Source organism: Syngnathoides biaculeatus, chromosome 6 (assembly GCF_019802595.1).
Source record: "Syngnathoides biaculeatus isolate LvHL_M chromosome 6, ASM1980259v1, whole genome shotgun sequence".
Lineage (NCBI taxonomy): Eukaryota > Metazoa > Chordata > Actinopteri > Syngnathiformes > Syngnathidae > Syngnathoides > Syngnathoides biaculeatus.
This window is the reverse complement of record NC_084645.1, coordinates 225001-247597: the sequence shown is the minus strand read 5'-3', so window position 1 is coordinate 247597 and position 22597 is coordinate 225001. Positions and strand designations below refer to the sequence as shown.

At 41.7% G+C, this 22597-nt stretch overlaps 2 protein-coding genes across 6 annotated transcripts in view; one reads left to right on the top strand and one right to left on the bottom strand.

Annotated features, from left to right (window-relative positions):
- Positions 1-5381, top strand: part of siah1 (siah E3 ubiquitin protein ligase 1) — a 40226-nt gene extending 34845 nt beyond the window's left edge. For all 4 annotated transcript variants that reach the window (XM_061821686.1, XM_061821684.1, XM_061821682.1 and 1 more), the window contains exon 5: positions 3776-5381. In XM_061821686.1, the coding sequence (XP_061677670.1) occupies positions 3776-4147 (372 nt within the window). In that variant the 3' untranslated portion in view covers positions 4148-5381. The remainder of the gene's footprint in view (positions 1-3775) is intronic.
- A 2042-nt stretch (positions 5382-7423) lies between these two features.
- Positions 7424-22597, bottom strand: part of lonp2 (lon peptidase 2, peroxisomal) — a 32353-nt gene continuing 17179 nt past the window's right edge. The window contains exons 12-17 of one of the 2 annotated variants that reach the window (XM_061821680.1): positions 19249-19375; positions 17620-17759; positions 11956-12044; positions 11513-11720; positions 11242-11432; positions 7424-9894 (exon numbers count right to left, since the gene is read on the bottom strand). In XM_061821680.1, coding sequence (XP_061677664.1) covers positions 9664-9894; positions 11242-11432; positions 11513-11720; positions 11956-12044; positions 17620-17759; positions 19249-19375 — 986 coding nt within the window. In that variant the 3' untranslated portion in view covers positions 7424-9663. The remainder of the gene's footprint in view (positions 9895-11241; positions 11433-11512; positions 11721-11955; positions 12045-17619; positions 17760-19248; positions 19376-22597) is intronic. The other variant, XM_061821681.1, reaches the window with a different exon arrangement.

The following is a 22597-nucleotide window of genomic DNA, read 5'->3' as shown; positions in this document are numbered from 1 at the left end:
TAATCATACTTTATGGTTGAATACTGAAACAATACCTGTGTTATATCCCAGAAATGTTTTCAGTGTAACTGAATTTCCTTTGGTGAGGCTCATAATGCTGATGACTTAACGTTGGGGGTTTGCATGCACCCATCACCATAAATACTAACCGGGAAGTGTTGTGTGCTTACATGTGTATATATCCATCCATCCATCCATTTTCTTAGCTGCACGATAGTCGCAGGAATGCTGGACCCTTTCCCAGCTGTCAACGGATAGGAGGCACGTTTACACATACGCAGACACGGGGAGAACATGCTAACCACACACTGAAGTCCGGGATTGAACAGCTGCTCCACCCTCATAACGTATGTTGTTCCTACGATAGTATTAGCAAGAGAGGCTATAACTCAGCAGCTAATAACCAGTAACTGTTAGATGTGTGCAAATTTCCCCTGCTGGTGAACGAGCCTCAACTGTGACAGCCACAGCTTTATCCTGTCAGGTTAACTCCATGGGAGGTTAAAGGAGAAATTTGGGTGTGTTTTCTGTTTTGTTGCACAACACTTTGGCACCTTGGCTGAGGTAGAACAAATGGTCTGTAATGCTAAGCACCGGCGACGTCAGGGGCGGAGTCAAGGATGTTTCTTCCCCATTTGGGTGTGAAAGCCGGCACATCCAGCTTTTGCTTGGATTTCAAAAATATTCATTTTCATTTTTTTTTCCACTTAATGTCCAAGATGTATGTAATAATATTACTTCACATTGGAGGGTTTATTGTACATATGAATTTTGGGGAGAGTCTTCCTTTAACAAAGTTAAGACAGTTTTGTTCGCCCCAGCTGACTTTGGGCACAAGCACGTCATCGTGCACCTCCTTCTTTGTTGATTTACACCACTTATTTTTTGATTTTCACCATATCTTTGCGGGTGAAGGACAAGGCATGAATATTCATCCATTTAACTTGATTTCCAAATACAGATCAATTAACCGTCATTATTTCAAGTTGCCATTTTAACTGAACACAATTTTATAAAATGCTGAAAAATGAGCAGTTTGAAACGAAAAGAAAGACCAAAATAAAATTGTGACCAAACCTCACACACAAGTGGGGAAAATCCCTTCCAAACTTGAAGGACATTACAATATTCAACCTTTACCTCCCACTAACATCTCATTCAAACCTTTTCATAAAAGTAACACTAGCTCCATCTAGCGCCTGGAGATATAACTTCAGTTTGTGTGGTGTATAAAGAAAAATAGACTGCTACAATGGACAACATAGTCTAATAAACACCTACTTATGTATGCTTAAATCAGTCTGGTAATTGTGGAGGGGAGCAGAAATCTCTTGCTTTGGGTCACTCGAGTCCACCGGGTCTACTAAAGCTGTGGCATTCTCCAATATGTCAAACCTCTTTCTTGTTCCATTCATGTTATATTAAGTGGAGCAGGGTAGACAAATGCATAAATGATTTTCTTCTTTTTTAACTATTTTTTCATGGCGTCGATGACTTGTTTTTTTGTTTTTTTTTTTTTTTTTTACAATTGCTGGATCTTAATCATTGAAGAATGGGTCAATCAAGAAGTCTGGGTCGCTGATTGAAGCCGGTTTTTGGTCCGAAGGAAGTAATGTTACCATGATAAAATTCTTTGATACTAAACTTTCCTAAAATTCCTCAATACTGGTTTTGAAATGATACTAAAACATCAGTAAACCAGTAGAATGAAAATTGTATAGACGTGTATCTTTCATATACAGTTGATGTCAGAGGTTCACATACACTGTGCAGAAAGACTTTTTTTTTTTTTTTCCTTTAATTTCAGTGTCTGAACTCAAATCAAACTAAACCTCTTTCAGGTCAGTCAGGATCACTAAAATTATGTAATTTTCTTAAATGCTGCAGAAATGAGAGACTATTTCTCATGGAATTTTATATTTTCATCAAGGCCTAAAGTTTACATACATTTTCCTAAGTATTAAGTAGTCTCAACTACAGCAACAAGTTTCAACTGTTAAACTGTTCCAATGCAAGACTTTAGCCACTTTGTGACCGTTTTGGAGAAATATTAGTATTAATAATTTTTAAAATACCTCTTACTCGCGTTGTGGAAAATCCAGTCGCTGCCAATACTGTTGCATGAATTGTAAATGTGCAACCTCTAGTACCCATGGGTTCAGACAGCTGGCAATAAATCCTGGGTGCTCCGTCATGCACGGCAGATGGTCTGGATAATCTATTTTCTGGTGAATAAATTGACTCATGACAACAAAAACTCTCGTTTGCATGGCTAGGCAGCATTTACATGCACACCTGTGTATAATAATAGTCTGTTCACATTCACAAACTTCTACAGCTCAAAGACCCATATTAATCCAATAAACACAACCATCCACCACATTTACATTTCTATTGTAAACATTTAGTGCCCAAAAAAAACCACACGAGACCTGTTTACAGCTTTCAGTTTTGCGGTTTTGTTCACGACATTTTGGGAAAATTGTGACGAAAATGGTGTTTGGACGGTAACTGTCTGTTTTATGGCATCACCATTTGTAATTATATTTATGGTGAAGCAAGTTATGAACAGCTATTGCTCTCAAATTAACATAACATTTTAAACTGATTTTGTTCATTAAAATCCTTATTTGTGAAAATATACCAAGTTAGACTGGACTACGTTATCAGCTTCTGTGTGATTTGGTGCAATAATAAAGAAGCCTTGTACACGCAAAATAGTTCTCAGGTACCTATTTATGAAATACACGGACGGTGTTTGCATAATTTTAAAATAAAACCAAAAACTTCGTATATACATTCAGGATATCGACGCCTTTACTATTTATCAGATTATCCGTTAATAAAACAACTTCACAAATGCTTCCCAGTCTTTTTTTCCCAATAAGAGAGATATCCTGCTCCATGTGTCTGACTGCTTGCTCGGCACTTTCTTCTGCATTTGACCGCGTGTTCTGTGTAACTGGCTCAAATTGATAACCTTTCACGCCTTCGTAAAGCTCTTATTCTTCACCGTCTTCGTGGGACCCTTCAGAATCATGTTCATTGCTGGAATTACTGGAAAATTCATTGTCGTTCTTACAGTGGATTCCAATGGGACACATTTATCTCAACGTGTGACGCGCCTTCTTGGGTTTTTCCTCTCCGTTTCCGTCTTTTTTCGGCAAATCCAGCAATGTGCGATCATTTTTTGCCGATAATCAAATGTTTCCTACAAAATGGATTTCAGAATTCGAATTCAGCATAAAAGACTGTAAAATATTAGCAAAAGGTGCATTGAAGACCTTCCATACACTTTAAGAATTGTATTTATATACTATGTATGTTTTGACCCTGGGGACACTTTTATTAAGAGGAAGCACTTCTTATTAATGAAGAAAAGCTTTAGTTTCCCAGCTGATGCAAGTTAATGGGCGGGACTAATGTGGGGGTGGGGGGGGGTTAGAGAAATAAAATCCCTAGAAGGAAATAAAGCAAAACAAATTTTCTATGTCATTGCGATTTTGAAAGGAAGTACACTTTTAAGGTTTGGCAATTAAATATATTCCACCAGAAGTGTGGCAATCATGACTGATGGCTTCCAGTAGACTGAGGATATTGCTGGAGCAGATGTGGGTTACTAAGAATTTATAGATAGAAATAAAAGAAATAAGAACTGATCCAGGCATGAAATTAGTATCAGGCACTTGTCAGTGACAATTTAGTGGCATTATTGCAAATGCTATTTGTTCAGCTCCGATGAAGCAATAATGAGCGTCCATGTTGTCTTTTCCAGGGGGAAGACATCGTGTTTTTGGCCACAGACATAAACCTGCCTGGCGCAGTGGACTGGGTTATGATGCAGTCGTGCTTCAGGTTTCACTTCATGCTGGTGCTGGAGAAGCAGGAGAAATACGACGGCCACCAACAGTTCTTTGCCATCGTGCAGCTCATTGGGACTCGCAAGCAAGCGGAAAACTTTGCATACCGGCTGGAGCTCAACGGCCATCGACGCCGCCTGACCTGGGAGGCCACGCCGCGCTCCATCCACGAGGGCATCGCCACCGCCATTATGAACAGCGACTGTCTGGTCTTCGACACGTCCATCGCGCAGCTCTTCGCCGAGAACGGCAACCTTGGTATCAATGTGACCATCTCCATGTGTTAAGAACTCACCGGATAACCGGGGGAGGGAGGGGGGGGTCAACGAGGTTTCAGATTTGTTCAGCGGGCATTTTGAGGGGGTCGGAGCAGTTCGGCTCTGTCGCCGCAGGACCCCTTGGAGACACTACAGATGTGGAATTGGACTGTCTTGCCAGGCAGCCATGAGGGCCCGGAGGTCGGTGGATGGACATGAGGCTAGAACTGTGGCAGGGTGGCGCTCTAGCCTTGTAAACACACTCAAAACAAACGTATATGTAAGGTTCAAGCTTGCGATTTAACCTCTTTAGTTGTAAATGCGTTCAGTGGGTGTCTTCTTCTCCTTCTCTGTTCTTGTTTTCATGTCTGCCGGCCCAGTCGCTCATTTCCACAGGTCCCACACTACTTGATATCACGGGCTCCCTGAGCCAAGCTCGGCGGTCGGCAAGCTATCTAGTCTCATCGGAATGGGCCCTCCCGGTCCCCCGTCTCCCAACTTGACACCTGTAGTTCTGCAGGTGTGGTCCCCGGAAGAGAGGACTGGACCCTTCGTCACAGTCTACGTGTGATAGAAGTTATGTAGCTCCCGGTTCTTTTGAGGACTCCCAAGACCCGGAACTCAGGACATCCTCCGACTCTCCTCCCTCAAGGCGGATTTCTGGCAACTATGAGTAAGCTGGACAGATTTACTCACAACGGTGTGATGACAGAGTGATTCCCCCACCCCCACCCACCTGAAAATTGATCACAATAATAAGTTGAGAATGCCCACGTGTGCGTGTAACTCAGAACTTTGTCTTGAAGAAAGGAAAAAAAAAAAAAAAGTTTGTTTTTCTTCTCGGTTTTTCTGAAAACTAGCGTGGTGTGAGAGAGAATGAAAGGTGAACAAACTGGCCTGCTTACCTCCTCCATCTTGTTCTCCTCTGTGCATCTGAGCAGGATGGACGCTTTTGTTATTACACGGAGATAACCCTTATTATCGTTTGTCTAATGAATTTCCCCGAAACAAAAAGGAGGTTATCAAACTTGTGGCTAAACAGTGTTTTTGTAGGTAAAAGCAAGTTGTATTCTCCTTCTCCTCCGCCCAGTTGGATTGTTTTCTCCCTTCATCTGTTTGTCCTCTTGTGGTAAGTTTTCTTTTTATTTTTATTGTGAGCTTTCTTTTCATGTGGAGTCTTGTCATCTTGCTGCTCTTCAACTGGTCCCTCCCTTGACATTTTCTGTTTTAACATCTCATTAAATAAATGTATCTTTTTCATACAGTCTCCCTTGTTATGCTTTTTTTTTTTTCTTTCCCCCCCAATTCTGTACCTATGAGGCTTAATCACTGTTTAATTTGCAGCATTGAGCCCTAGTGTTTAGCACGTGTGACCCACAGTTGCGCATTCTCTCCAGGCTCTCTGCTTTCCTCCCACATTCCCCAAAACATTTAAATTATTTAATTAGGTGTGAACGTGAGTCTGTCCCTTATGGTTGGCCGGTGACCAGTCAGGGTGTGACCCTTCTTTTTGCACAAACTCAAACTGGTGAAAATTGCTACAAAGAAAAGGATGGATTTTGTTTGTTTTTCTGTGCTAAATGAAATCCACTCGTCTTTAGAATTGCCCAAAAACTATTCAGTTTCATCTTTAATTCAATTTCTTAATTTGAGATTTCTCCCTTCGACTCTACGCTCTTAATCGTTTCCTTGTTAACTTCTTATTTTATTTTCAGCCGCAGGAGACAGCGTTGTTGTTCACGCTCCGTTTCCCTTTAACAGCCAACGTCTGGAGGGGACCTTGATCTTGTTCCAACCCAAGCAGAGTTAAGATGTTAAGTTTCACAGTCTCAAAACAAGGTAGTAAATGGATTTCCCAACAAGGCCAATAACAAAAGTCCTTCAATGAAAATCCACAATCGACTAGTAACGGCCTCTGCCTTGGAGATGAAAAGTTAAAGAAAATACTCATACAAGCTGTGTTGTATTATTTTATTACAGTCACGTCGACGCCTCACGCAAGACCAGCGCGTCTCTATTTTCCGGAATCTGCCTCACACCTGTTTTGAAAGCTCCTGATTTCTATCTCGCCCATGGAGGTTATTTGAAGAATTGCTAATAACTGGAACGGAAAAGGAGGTAGTAGCGCTTCCCTGTCCCAAGAGGAACCAGTAAAACGTGCTGATGATCAAGAAACGATGCGCACATCTTGCTCGACCCGTTGAAGACGGATGTGAGTCTTTATGCAAATGAACTTAGTCTCCCCATCTAAGGAGTAGTTGCTACAAACTGGAGGCAGAAGCCCAAACCGGACTGGTGAAGTGCTTCAGTATGTTTATAGTTCAAGGATGATTGTCATAAATGTCCTCAATGAAAAATGTATGGTTTAAAAGTATCGGGCAACCGCATGCCTTTCTAAAAGACCGGAGGTTATGGACATGAGCACATTTATTTACAGTATTGAGTGGTGGCGCATACAAGCATTTTTGGCCATTTGTATGAAGCCTGATGTCAAAGCTGTCATCATTCCTTCGGTCTTATGACCTAGAAGCAGGAGTTCAAGTGGATGGAATGTGGTTCTTTCCTGTCAGGAACCACGTATTGGGGAAGACAGTGTGGTGCTTTGAATTCTACAATGGAAAAGTGGGCAAGGTTTTTTTTTTTTTTTAGCTAGCTGAAGGGGGAAGAAATGTGAGAATCTGGATATAGAGTGTTTTGTTTTTAAAATCACTTATACATATGATTTTAGTAATCCAATTGATTTTTTTTTTTCATTTTAGGTGCAACTAAAAGATGTGTAATGGGATGTACAATTTTACTCAATTTCCATTTGCAGTGAGTGAGCAAGATACATGAATGCCAAATGAATATTTGGAATAAAATGGCTAAATTAGTGCAAGGAATCCAAATCGTGGCTTAATCACGGAAATTGATTGTGGACTGGATACAAGAATGAGATGGTGCACCAGTGACTAAGTGGCCTCCAATTCGAAAGCGCTCTGTGCAGCACTGTAGTGCATAGAGGAATTTAAAAAAAGAGCACGCGAGAGACATATTTTGGTTGCAAACGCGTCTACCATTACAAGATTCATGCAATGAGTACATACAGTAAAATAACTAGCGAAGCCACAATTTATTAAGTATTACACTCAGAGTAATGACTGTCATGAAAGTGAACTATATGCAAAATATTGATCCTACTGCATAAGATACTGCAATAACTGGCAAATGGGCAAGCTTTTGACATAATTAGAAAAAATATATAGAAATTGAAACAATGTTCCAGAAGTAAATTTCCTTAGGTTAGCGTGGAGTGTTATTTAAAAAAAAAAAAAAAAAAAAAGTGAAATTGACCATGATTGGATGTACAGCAATAATAAAAATGATACAATTGCTTCACTAGCAGTGATTTTTGTGAGCCATTTAAAGTGGGTCATGGATAGGTATGAAAAAAAAAAAAAAAAATCGAGCACAACAATCCAGACTGGAATCTTTTAACAGGTGCTTGGGTCTGCAGCCTATGTTGCGTTTCTTATTATGAAAAAAAAAAAAGGGGGGGGGGGGGCAAACTATTCATGTTGCATGTTCCTAAAAAGAAGAGATCAGACCCGGGATATAAATTGAGCACATGCAGTAGTGTTCAGCCACAATTTCTTAAGATTTTCTGAAAGGCACTATCAACACGTATGAGTAAATGTTTAAAAATGATATCCACAATGCCAATGAAAAATCTAATAGGAAAAGTACTGATATTTTATTTTCTATGCAGACAATCTGGATCAAATCTAAATTAATTGTGGTTCTTCCAGATACCAAACTGTCAAATGGTTTTAGCCCCCGTTCCCGTACCCCCAACAACATCCACAAAGTTTGAGGATGTTGTCTCGAAAGGTTAGGAAATGATCCAGAGAACCATAAAAACCGCGACTAACAAATCAACGCTTAGATCTGCAAAAATTCCGTCTTGAGTCGATGCTTGTTTGTCTACATACAGTCTGTCAACATGTTGATTGACAGGCGACCAGTCTAACTCAGACGAGACTTGGACCTCCCCGTGACCCTGAAAAGGACCAAGTGGCATTTAAAAAAAACAAAAAAAAGGTTTTTAATATGTTGCAGCTGTCCCTCACACTAACACACAAGCATGTTTATGATTTGGTCTCGTGTTTATGGGGAAAATGTTGTTCGATGGACTGCTCGATTCAAGACTGTACAATCCCCGTGGTTCACATTTCGCCGGTTTTGTGTGTGTGTTTCAGTCCTGGACGTAGCATCTGGAGTGGATATAAAGACTACACACCCTTGTTCAAATCCAACGATTTTACGGGCGCAGTAAAAATCAACTCTCACTCGTTTTTCAAAGGAACTCAAACTAAGCAAGTGAAGAAAATGCAGTTGCAGTAGTATGCACACCCCCCTAATTGGCTGCTTTCTGAATTGTGACACGACTGCGACCGTTTACCAACCCGCTGAATAAATTTCAATATGGGACGACAGAAAATGTCAGGAGAAGCTTATTAGAACATCTGAACTTTATTTCGCAGGCATTTTAAATGGTGGCAGGTGAATGCTGACTTTCATAAGACAAGTTTGAATATGATCACTTTATTATGAAAACAGCCACATCCCCAGCTTGTCAGACGGTGTGCGCACTTGTGCAACCATGTTATCTCGGAAAATACTTCCATTTCTATTCGGTGTGCGGGTGGTGTTGCAATCGTGTAAAACGTTTTGAGATGATTTAGATTTGTGTAATATTTCCTGAAGAAACGCAAAACCTGTCCTCCAGATTGTCAAAATGTCCAGTGGACTGTTATAGTTCGAATATGCTCTCAATGCCATGAGGCACATCAGGCTACGATTGCAGTTTGTGTTATTATTCTTGTTCCCCCCCACATCAGCAGGTGATTGTCCGACTGCTCAATCCAAGGTCTGCTATTCCCAAACGGTCTCCCATTCACATACTGACCAGGACTGGCACTTCTTAGCTCCTAACATCAAGAGCTGGTAACATGTGGGGATTGTGCCACTTTGAAAAGAAAAAAAAAAACAAAAACTTGTGATTTACTGAGAAGATTAATTTCCAAACATTCTGTTCTCAGTGATCCCAAGTGCCTTTGTTTTCGAGGAATTCTGATCATTTTTTTAATATTGCGCATTGTATCAAACAACTAATCACTCAAAAGCTAGCTGTGGGTGTATTAGTCTCACTGCGGCTTTGGTCATTTTATTTATATTTTTGGACAATTTCGGGGAAACAAACGACAGCCACGTTCGACACACTATCAAAAGAGACATGCAATTTTAAACAACATAGAACAGTTTGCAGATGCCATAATGTGACATTATTCTGTCAAAACGGCATAAGCATCAAGAATTATAGTTTGGTTTGCGCACCCTCCTTTATTGTGTGAAAATGAGCTCCTTTCAACCAACTTGAACCAGTTAACCACAGAGAAAAATGTCAGCCCCTAAAACGACAACCACCGCCGTTCTACTCTTGGAGGCAGCTCGTCATACGCTACACTTGGAACACTTTGAGGCAAGTTTCCGTGTATTTTCCGGGTTTACAGCTTGCTGCTGATCTGCGGGCGTTCAGGCAGAATTTCCGTCCCGGGGAAGCCTCCGTCGAAGGCGGCGTTCAGCACCTGGTCCAGGTCGGCGGCGGCCACGAAGTCCAGGTCGTCTCGCACGTTTGCCGGAAGCTCCTCCAGGTCCTTCTCATTGCGTTTGGGGACGATGACTCGCTTGACCCCCGCCCGGTGGGCCGCCAGCACCTTGTCTTTGATACCACCCACCTGAAGATGACCACAAACACATCGCATTGAATCTGTGTCATCTGTCCCTTCATCCCCCCCGTTGTACCACTTTATCAGAACCGGTCTCATAAATTTCAGTCTCCTTTTTCTGTTATTAGCCTTTTTTTGCAAGGAGTGTCCGTCCATTTTGTAAACCCCCATTCCATCTCACGTTGGACAAGTGGGGGGTAAACCCTGGCCTGGTTCCCAGCATTAGCATGACATTCAGTGGATTGTAGTGAAGAGGAAAAATCCTTTGGCAAAACAAAACTTCCCATTTATTTTATTTTATGATTATGTGCTTGGTTGTGACACAGAGTACAAATATCTTGTGGCTCTAATCAGATAATAGACATGAAGGGACAGAAGCGTACAGTTTACGCCGGAGGAAATTCTGCGGTCTGGCCATTAACAGGCCCGTTCCTAAAAAATTGGATAGCAGGGAAGAGTTTGTTTCCCAAAATTCCACTCAAAAGTTAAACTTTCATAGATTAAAGATCAAGGGCCACAAATTAACCTTAAAGTAGTTTATATTTATATAATTTGGTCTTCCAGCTCGTAAAACCGACAAAATAAGGAATTAACCAAATGAGAATACTGTGAAGAAATCACCATTTACTTTTTGTTTTTTTGGAGGGAAAAAAGAAAAAGGAAGCCACATTAAGTCAAATCAAAATAAGTAAGTCTTGTTCAAAAGTAAGGGAAGAACAGAACGGGAACTTGTCAGGCGGATCAGAATCATCATGATGCAGACATTATATCGGTCCGTTGTGGCAATTTACTGGTTGATTTACGTTCCTCCCCTCATTTATGTTCACGAGCTGAGAGCCTTGACTCAAACAACAAGATCCCAGTTAGAAGCGGCTGAAATGAGTTCCCCCCCTACAGTGTGGCGAGGCTCTCGCTTAGCGATACACGCTCGGTCATCAGGGAGGATTGAGACAAACCGGATGAGGCGGCTGGGGCGTCTGATTACGATGCCTCCTGAACGCCCTCCATCGTAAGGTATTCTGGGCATGTTCCACCAGGAGCAGACACTGGCGACAACCCAGGACATGCTGGAGTGACTACAGTTCAAGGCTGACCTGGGAATGACTTGGGATTTCCCTGGAAGAGCTGGATGAAGTCCCTGTGGAAAGGGAAGTCGAGGCTTCCCTGCTAAAGCTACTGAGACCTCAGATAAGGGGAAGAAACTGGATGGATGGAGAGTTTTGAGTTAGTGCGATTCCCATATGTCTAGAAAAATAGACCTTGAATGATGTGAAGTGAGAACTTGGCTATTTTAAAATCAAAACAAAAAGAAAAATCAATGTAACGGCGGTGGGCCTCCAGGGGCAGACGACATACCGGAAGAACCAGGCCTCTCAGTGTGATCTCTCCGGTCATGGCGACGTCTGATCGGACCAGTCGTCCGCTGAACAGAGAGGCCAGGCAGGTTACTATGGTAACACCAGCAGAAGGACCGTCCTTGGTCACAGCTCCGGCAGGGAAGTGGAGATGGATATCCGTCCCTTCTAAAGGATCCGGACCCCCCACCACTGTTCCCAACATTAGTTTTCATGTTAAAGTTCCTGTACAATTTGGTAGACTATGATTCCATATGGGTCGATTGACTCACTGTTCGTGAGCTGGTAGTGTTTCGCATTGGCTCTCAGCCAGCTGATGGACAGATGTGCTGATTCTTTCATCACGTCGCCCAGCTGACCTGTAAGAGTTAGCTGACCTTCGCCCTCCATTCGACTGGCCTCCACGAACATGATTTCGCCACCCAGCGGGGTCCAGGCCAACCCGAGGGCCACGCCGGGTAGGGTAAGCCGCTCCGACACCTTAACAGAGCCAAATGAGGTCATGGATTTCAAACTGGGACGACGACGTGACCAAGGGAACAGAGGAAATGAACGTAATGGACAGCAGATGTAAAAGCTGAAAGACTCACGGCAACAACCACTTATGAGAGACAACATTTGAAGATCAGTGGAAGTCCGGTTTTTGAAAATTGATGACATGCTGGGAGCATTAAGAGTATTGTAATGCTCTGCATGTGCTCTTCCTCCTGCTTACCTCCATATCGAATGGGGGAGCTCCAAGGATGTCTTTTAAGGCGCGGTGGTCGATCACGATTGGCATCGCTGGGGGGGCCGCTTTCTCTGCTTGGAACAGAACGGGGGGGGGGGGTCATGTGGTGAACGTGTCTCCCTCACAGTCAAAGGTTCTGGATACTTTATCAAAGTTGCCTCTCACAAAACAAAAACATGCATGTTGAGTGAACCAAAGGATTTTAATAGCCAACAGAAGTCAGTGAGTCCAAACCACGGTGCCCTGGCACATGTGTACCGTGACGGATCATCAAGACTGCTGTGGGAAATTATCCAATTTGCATAATTTGTCCCAAAAATATGATGAATTACCATTATATCTTTGTTCATCTATCTATGCCTGAGATGTATCGTGACAGGCAGGCAGCACCATTAAACCCTCTTCCATTTGATTGGCTGAAAGTACAACAAAGCCATGTATCCACTTGTCTAAGGTCCCCGGCGTTGTTGGACTGTTTTGAAGTTTTTCATTCAAACACGATGTGAGCAACAAAGGATTAATTCTGCAATTGCATTTTCTTCACCGCAGCCACTTCATTTTCTGACCAATCACACAGTGGTTGTCAAAAAAAAAAAAACAATGTGTTGAGGCCAAGCTGAAAGAACTCCCAAATCGGGGGACATGGGCCGCAGAACTAATAGTTTTGATGTAATGAGCGTTAAGAACCTGTAAAGTGGAAAAAAAAAAGTACATTTTACACACTATGAAGAGTGTTGTCAACATCCCTGCCAAATTTGAATGAATGGAAAAAAAAAGACTAAGTTGTAAGGAGATGTGTTGCTCTTGATTAAGGCTCGGAGTGCAATCAAAAGCAGCACATCCTATGGATGTGTTAATGGAAAGATGGAAGATGTGGAGAAAATAAATGAAGACCAAGCTGGCACAATGAATTCATAATTGTTTTCTGAAGTGTCCAGACCATGATCTGCACTTGTCTGCATGGCCTACATTCTTTTGACTGCTCTGTCAATTGGCAGGACAAAAAGTACACTTGCTCTTCCGACATCTTAACCTTAACGGGCCCATTATTGGCCAGTTTACATGAACATCTGCCTCTTTGCAAATTTGCAACTTTCAACTCAGTAGCCAAGAGACACTGAAAGTCAAAAGCCAGTTTTAACTGTCAGTTGATCAGAGCGTTTGGCATCATAACCCAAGTTTTAGGCCTTTCAGAGCAGATAGTTATGAAGTGTGTGGACTCAATTTGACACAGGAGTACATGCACATTAGGATCAAAATGTTAACAGATTGGGCAATAAGTAGGAGAATCAAAACAGCCCTTAAAATAAATTTGATTTAAAAAAAAAAAAAAAAAAGCTTTTTCAAAGAGCCGCTTCTTGCCTGAAGCCAGCCCCAACCACCCCCATCGAACTGGGGCAAACAGCTCACATGATCGTGATTTTGTCAAACCAAAGGAATTGGCTTTTATCATTTCATTAAATTATGGCAGACAGAATATTTACAGCAGCACGCGTAAATCATTTGCTAGACCATGTGAGCGTCGCTGCAAGTCAAGTAAAGTTATTCCGATGAATTATGCTTTTCCTACAATAAAGCATTATCATACTGATGTTGGCGTTCTCCTTTGATTTGCTAAACTATAGATCAGATGTCCCAAAGGTATCGGGGAAATAGACTGATTTGATATTACCTGTTGGGGGCAAATGTCAAGAACATTCTATTTAAGTCACATGAAAGACAAACTCCGCTTAAACACGACTTAAAGACAAACACCATCTTGATGCACGCACGTGACAAACAAATGATTGGAAGAAAAGAGAAAATATGCTGCACCTGAATCCAATTCAAACACATTTGGAGCATGCTAAGATTGGGGAATCGGTATCTGGGTTACTAATCGAAACGTGTTAATGCCGAAACAAAATAAAAAGGGGCTTCACCAAAGTAGATTTGAAATGCAAGGAGACATTCGAACTTTGTTTCATTCTTAATCTAGGCACTAATTAAATCATCCATTTTCCATAACATTCTGCTTGGGATTACTGATTACCTGAACCTTATCCAAACTGAGTTTGGGTGACTGCTTTACAGTCAAAGAAGAAAATAAAGAAAAGACGCACCTAAATACAGTGGCTGAAAAAAAATATAACACGTCGCTATTTTTCTCACTAAATATACTATACAAAGGTATTATTGACCTGAAAATTTCACCAGATGTCGGAAACAACCCAAATAATCCATATATATAAAGTACAAATAAATATCAACTGGTTCAGTCCGAAATGATGGCCCACAAAGAGGTCTCATTGCCAAGGTGTGAGTCAAGATCCCTCTCACGATGGGTAAGAGCAAAGAGCTGTCTCAAGACCATCGCAAAGTAATCATTGCCAGACATAACGATGGCGTTGGTTACAAACACATATCTAAGCTTCTGAATGTTCCAATGAGTGTGGTTGGGGTCATAACAAGTAAGTGGAAAGTCAATCCTACCACAATAAGTTTACCTCGATCAGGCGCTCCTCGCAATAGTTCTGACAGAGGAATGCAAAGAATAATCAGAAGAGTTGGCCAATAGCCAAAGACTACCTTTGGAGAGCTTCAAAAACACGTGGAATTAGCAGGTAGTTTTGTCACAAGAGAAACAGTGAGGAATGTACTCCGCCGCCATAGCTTGCATGTAACCTCACTATGCAAGACTCAATTGCTGACGAAAAAAAAAAAAAAGTACATCAAAGCTTGTTTAAGGTTTGCTGAACAACATTTAGACACGCCTGTTAACTACTGGAATAATGTAGTCTGGTGGAATGAGAGCAATTTTAACATTTTGGATGCCATAGCACACACCATGTTTGAAAGAGAAATTGCACTGCACATCATCCTAAAAACAACATTTCAACAGTGAAGATTAGAGGTGGGAACATGACCGTGTTGGGCTGCTTTTTCGCAAATTGTGCTGGTAAACATCACATTATTGAAGGAAGGCCGAATGAGACATTCTCGACAAAAATCTGCTGCTATCAGGATGGTGAAAATGCAACGAGGGTGTACATTTCAGCAGGATAATGATCCAAAACATACTGCCAACGGAACTCTCAATTGGTTTAAAAGAAGAAAAAAAAAAATAGAGCTGCTAGAATCGCCCCGCCAATCACCTGACTTTAGTCCAATCGAACATCGATGTAAAGACCTGAAATTTAAAAGGAACATAAAATAAGCCCACAAAACCTTCAAGATTTGAAAACTGCGTAAAGTAAACCAAAATGTCACCAAATCAGTGCATGCGACTAGTTTCTATATACAGGAGGCATCTTGAAGCTGTCATTGCAATCAAAGGCTTTTGTACAAAGTATTAAATGAATACCAGTTGGTGCGTTTCTGACTTTTTTCATGTCACTTCACATTTTATTTGTATAAATGGATTACTTGGGTTGTTCCTAACACATGGTGAAATTTTCATGTCAATAGGACCTTTGGAAATATATTTAATGAGAAAAATGGTGACGTTAAGTATTTCGGGCGTTGTGTAAGTATAGAAGGAAACTGAATGAGTGGGCAGGAGACGACACTATTAACATCAATCCGGTACCGGAGGTCTCCTTGTTGTTACTTCTTAGCATGTTGCTGTTGGGCACGATAAGGAGAGAAAGTATACTGTGGAGGAGACTGAAAAAGATAAACAGATGGCTGCAGCAAAGGGGAGACGAGACTGTGGAGTACTAAAGCGACTGCTAACCTATGCCAAAGCAGTAGTAAAGACAGCCGCAATAAATATTTGTATTAAAAACAGTAAGTATGGCAATAAAATGTTCTACTTGTTTGCGTTATGACACGTTTTTATACTGCTTTGCAAATGATTTCATTGAGCGCTGTTTGTGACCTCAAATGATCTCATGTCGGGGAATGCAGAACCCCCCCACCCCCGCCAACCCCCCGTATAACGCCGCAGCAAGAGAGTAAGTCAATCCAAGCATGTGTTTGTTTTTGTCATTTTTACCCGTCTATCCTCAAATGTCAGTGACATTCTGCATAAAAAAAAAAAATACCCCCACAAAATACAAATGACAGAGCAACTGATTCACGCCATTTTTCCCACTGTTTTATGCATAACAAAGGTGAAAATGAGTCTGCGAGCTGATTTAAGTTTGCTATCTCTGGCTGTTTGTATACTGAATGCACAAGCTTTTGAACACCAAAAACGTTTGCAAATGACAGGATCTGAAATGGCTGAAGGTGAATAGTTAGAATAATAATCCATCCATCCATTGTCTTTGCCGCTTATCCTCGCGAGGGTTGCGGGGTGTGCCGGAGCTTAAACCAGCTGTCAACGGGCAGGAGGCAGGGTACACCCTCAACTGGTTGCCAGCCAATCGCAGGGCACATCGAGACAAACAGCCGCACTCACAATCACACCTAGGGGCAATTTAGAGTGTCCTATTAATGTTGCATGTTTATGGGATGTGGGAGGAACCCGAAGTGCCCAGAGAAATCCCACACATGAACGGGGAAAACATGCAAAGTCCACACAGTGGTGGCCGGGATCGAACCCAGGACCTCAGAACTGTGAGGACAGTGCTTTCCAGCCGCCTATAATAATAATACCAATTAAAATTGAAGTACTTGCAACCTCCATGGTTGCTGTACAGCCACTCAGGAAAAATTGCAGCATGACAATGTAGCTGCGCCTGATGTCCCCTGCCAAACTCAAAGGAGTTGAGGAATAAACGGTTTTGATTAATTTTGGGATAAATTCCTCAGCATTTTGGAACCAGAATTGTGCTATGTTCAGGCACATTTTGTGGAGGATGACTTTTTCATAAAGTAAGCCTTGAAACTGCTTGTAGAAGTGTGTACTTGTATTGCAGTGAAGCATTCTGGTTTTGGCAGACAGCGATGATTTTATTCCCAGACACTGCTGGTCCCAAGCCCAAATAAAATGTTGTCAGGTTTGTGTGTCAGGAAGGACCGTGTTGACCACCCACGGGACAAAGTCAAAAGTCATAACCAGCAGTAGCGGTGATTACCAAAACAAATGAATGTGCTGTGGTAAAGGTGCATCTTCTGGGAATGTCACTATGTTTAAAGACATTGGGAGATCACCTGAAGCTGAGCTGCTTTGCCTTGGCTTTTTTCATTTCGACATCTTACAAATCTCTTTGGATTTCCCTTGACATTTTTCAATCTCAGTTGTTCTTTTGAACAGTTTCAGTTTCAAAGGTTAGCGTTGTTTGAATGGCATTTGAGATTAAATAGGTACGTTTCAAACCGACTGTATAGGGCAGAAGAATTTCAAAGTAATAAAAGAAATTAAATCAACGTACAAGCACAAGCGCAGACACTTATTCGTGAAAATACTTTGCACAATATGGGGTGGGGCAAACTGTCTTTTGGGGTTCAGTAATGTGTTTGTGTTTAAAAAAAAAAAAAAAAAAAAAAAAAAAAAAAAAGAAGGAACAGAACATCACCGCAGTTAAAGCGCCAGAAAATACTGCTGTTTCCCAAATTTCCCAAGGCTACAAGATTAGAACAACCGAGTAATTTTTTGCATTAATGCAAAGTTTTTTGTTTTTTTTTATTTCCAGTTGGAATTTGGACCTTTTTTAGTGTTGTCTTTTTTCCATACAAGAGGCTTTTGAAAGTCTGGTGTATGTGTCCTCAGCAATGTCTTACCTCCCTGCTGTGTGTGACCCTCAGGAGTCAACTCTTCAGTCTTGGAATCCGTTTGGACTTCAGCAATTTTCACAGCGACAGCTCGGCAAATGGCTCCAATCTTCCTCTCCAGCGAGCGCACACCAGCCTCACGCGTGTACCTGTTGTGATACGACAATACAAACAACTGTATTTCAATCAGGGGTCACCGCCGTGGTGTCTACAGGCACCAGGTATGCCTCAAAGATCACATGAGTAGCCTGGGGCATGTTCTAAAAATAGCTCACCAGTGAGATGTGGGGTTTTTTTTCTTGCTATTAGGAAGAAATAGATGTAGTTACGATTTTATGTCATTAGAATCCACTCATGTAACGATAATAGATACCTCCTCTTATCATGATAGAGAGATTTGTGTGTCCCAATGATCCTCGGAGCTAAGTTGTCTGGGGCTTCATGTCCGTGGCAGGGCCACCCATGACAAATAGGGCCTAGATGGGGGACTTGACAAAGCACGGCTCCAAAGACCCCGAAGATCAGAAACATTATTGGATCACATTTTCCCTTGCCTGTGCGTGGGTCACGAGAGCCCCCCTCTGGAGCTAGGCCTGGGGGAGGGGCTCCAAGGTGAGCGCCTGGTGGCCAGGCCTGCACCCATGGGTCCTGCTCGACCACAGCCCAAACGAGTAACGTGGGTCCCCCTTGCCACGAGCCCACAAACTGTGGGAAGGGCCATAGTGAGTAGGTGCTTTATGAGCTGGGCAGTGACCTTGGCGATCTCATCCCTGTATCCAGAAGCTAGTGAAGAAGGAGCTAAACCAAAAGGCGAAGCACTTGATTTACCGGTTGATCTACATTCCTACCCCCACCTATGATCACGAGCTGTGGGTCGTGCCCAAAACAACAAAATCACAGATACAAGCAGCCAAAATGAATTTCCTTCACAGCCACGGCTCTCACTCTGAGAGAGGTTGAGACGCTCGGTCAAAGTAGAGCCACTGTTCCTAACATTGAGAGGAACCAGATGAGGTGGCCTGGGCAGCTGTTTAGGACCCCTCTCGGATGCCTCCCCGGTGAGGTGTTCGAGGCACATCTCACTAGGAGGAAACACTGGACAGACTTAGTCTCTCAGCTGGCCTGGGAACACCTTGGGATCCCCCCAGAAGAGCTGGATGAAGTGCCTGGGGAGAGGGAAGTCTGGGCTTCCCTGTTGAAGTTGCTGCCCCTGTGATCCGACCTCAGAGAAGCGAAGGAAAATGGATGGATGGATGGTTAGATAAAAAGCCACCAAAAAATGCCTTCTATGTTGCAAATTTTCTTAAAACAAAATCTTCCATTCTTGTGTACTGGGTATAGAAGCTGTGTAATTATTTTGAAGGGCGAGTATCCAAAAGGTCAAATAAAAAGGTTGGAGCTCTGCTGCGAAACAAAGAGTCTCTCAAGCACTTGACAACTTAATGACACCCGATAAAAAGTAGTGGAATTTCAAGTTAGCCACAGATGTGAGCAACTGGTTATAATTGTTTGAGGGGCCTCACAGCGAGACCTCCATCTGTCTTCCCATAGGAAACAGCATATGTAGTACATGCCGATGTACTTTCAAACATAATGTCCGATGTATACTGTAGAGTTTTTGTATGGACTTCTGTGCACCTGTTTATAATATCCTTGGTGGTATCTGGGGGTATATGCAGTTGTTGAGGTGATAATCCGTGCTGCTCCATCTGGTTAGGGATCAGGTGTCGGTGACTGATCTCCACCTTCTCCTCCTGCGTGTAACCTGAAGCCGTCAGTTGGAGACATGGTCAGTTTTTTAGACAATGCCAATAATGTCTTCCAAAGTATTCATAATATTGCCTACCTTCAAAATGCACATTCAGAGAGAGCAAATGTGGAAAATACATTAATGTACTTTATGAGTAACTAATGGTTTAGGTTTATTCACTTGACTTCTACACAGAGTTTGTTCAATTCCCACTAGGTGACAATGTGAATCTGAAAGTTTGTGTCTATGCACACAAAGTATAATGTGCTCCTTGAGTTTTTGGTGACTAGTCCTGGGTAAAGGCTACCTTGTATCCGAAGTCACCTGGAATAGGATATACAGTATGAGAATGTAAGAAAATGAATGGTTGGATACATTGTTATGTTTAAATAGAGGTGCTTGTTGATTAAGTTTTCAATAATAAGAGCATTTACAAAATGCATTTCAAATTAAGTTTGGACGTTATTTAAAACTTATATACTAACAGAACATCATGATTTGCAAATCCTTGTCAACCTATATTCAATTGAATACTCTTCAAAATAACATGTTAACAACTGAGCATTTTTTTCTGTCCCATTCAGCTATTAGATCAGGCAGCAAGGAGGATCTGTATCTCTTTTATGCCGGAGCAGTTTTACTGTGTAACAGTGGACTTTTTAAGCTTATTGAGAATCACAGTTAATCAGAACAAGGTTTTTAGAGAGGAGTGATGGAGAGAGTGAAAAAAAAAATAATATAAGTAAAGAAGACAAGAAAAGACAAATATCTTGCAGTAATCAGGATGAGGAAAGTAAACCATTCTATACCGAGAACAATGCATAAACAAATATTACATATGAGTGTTGGGTCAGTGGGCCAGTCGTGTTACACCCTGTGGTGGAAGGACAAGACAAGATAAGATAGGACAAGACTGGACAGGACAAGAACAGAAGGGGAAGCATGCAGGACAGGGGTTGTGGAACGGGCTGTACAACTGATGTGTTGGGGGAGTGACTATGTACATAAATTATAAACATCTAGAGTGAAGAAAATTAGTATTTGAATACCCTGGTATTTTGCAAGTTCTCCCACTTAGAAATGATGGAGGGGACTGAAATTTTCATCGTAGGTGCATTTCCTCTGTGAGAGAGATAATCTAAAAAGAAAAATCCAGAAATCACAATGTATGATTTTTTTTTAAACAATTTTTTTGTATGATACAGCAGCAAATAAGTATTTGAACACCTGAGAAAACCAATGTTAATTTTTGGTACAGTAGCCTTTGTTTGCAATTACAGAGGTCAAACGTTTCCTGAAGTTGCTCACCAGGTTTGCACACACTACAGGAGGGATTTTGGCCCACTCCTGCACACAGATCTTTTCTAGATCAGACAGGTTTCTGGGCTGTCGCTGAGAAACACGGAGTTACAGCTCCCTACAAAGATTTTCTATTGGGTTTAGGTCTGGAGACTGGCTCGGCCACACCAGAACCTTGATATGCTTCTTATAGAGCCACTCCTTGGTTTTCCTGGCTGTGTGCTTCGGGTCGTTGTCTTGTCGAAAGACCCATCTTCAATGCTCTGACTGAGGGAAAGAGGTTGTTCCACAAAATCTCACAATACATGGCCGCAGTCATCCTATCTTCAATACAGTGCGGTCGTCCTGTCCCATGTGCAGAAAAACACCCCAAAAGCATGATGCTACCACCGCCATGCTTCACAGTAGTGATGGTGTTCTTGGGATGAAACTCATCATTCATTTTCCTCCAAACACAGTTAGTGGAATTAAGACCAAAAACTTCCATTTTGGTGTCGTCTGACCACAAAGTCATTGACCAAGTCCTGTCGTGTAGTCCTGGGATGATTCCTCACCTTTCTAAGGATCGTTGAGACCCCAGAGGTGATATCTTGCATGGGGCTCCACTCTGATTGAGATTGACTTCTGTGCACCTGTTTATAATATCCTTGGTGGTTTAGCTTCTTCCATTTTCTAATGATTGCTCCAACAGTGGACTTTTTTTCCCCAAGTTTCTTGGCAATTTCTCCGTAGCCCTTTCCAGCCGTGTGGAGTTGTACAATTTTTTCTTCAGTGTCTTTGGACAGCTCTTTGGTCTTGGCTATATTACAAATTTGAGTCTTACTGATTGTATGGGGTGGGCAGGTGTGTTTATGCAGCTAACCACCTTACACAGTTGCATTTGATTCAGGATAATACATGGAGTGCAGGTGGTTTTTTAAAGGCGGACAGGTCTTTGAGGGGTCAGAATTCTAGCTCATCGACAGGTGTTCAAATACTTATTTTCAGCTGTATCACACAAATAAATCATGAAAAATCATACATTGTGATTTTTGGATTTTTCTTTTGGATTATCTCTCTCACAGAGGACATGCACGTCTGATGAAAATTTCAGACCCCTCCATGATTTGTATGTGGGAGAACTTGCAATATAGCATGGTGTTCAAATACTTATTTTCTTCACTGTATAAGATCAAAGTTTGAGTGAGGGGATGCCCAAGAAATTCGCATTGTTATAAGTCATTTTACAATATGAGTGAATGGCCCCACACTCAGTAAATAAGTCCCAAGGTTCTGTGACTGAATCGACACAACCCCCCACCTGTTGCTATAACTGCCGGGTCCCCCGACAGTCAGTGTATCTTAACTGGTGAAATTTTTATCTTTCTGATACGTGTTATAGTGTGTCGGTAAGCTACACACTGCTTGTGTAGGAAGGTCATTACTAACCACGTACACACTGATGGTGTCACATCGAAACTCAAATGATCACACCACAGCAACCTGAATAGCATAACAAGTGAATAATAAAACAAATAAAAGAATGAGTCGCAAAATAATTTACAAAAAAACATTCACTTTAAACTATATTTACATGCTAACAGCATACTTTGCAGAATGCCGGCGTGGCACTAAGGACGTTCATAGTGCTATATTTGTTATATTTATATGTTGTATTTAAGTACAGCAAAGGCCAGGGTATATAGAAGGCAAACAAAGCAGAACATAGAAAACAAATAAAAATAATGTGATAATGTGATAATATGGTCTGTGGTATTTTTACTGCACAAGTAGTTCATGATGATAACTGTCTGTTTAGTTTGAGTGGGAACAAGCAGAGCAGGAAAACAGAAGAGTTCATCCTGGTAGCATGCGTGATTCTATTCTTTTGTTTGGCTCAGCGAAAATGAAACAAAATACAACAAGATTTTGATAACGATAACAGATCAGGAGAAGTAC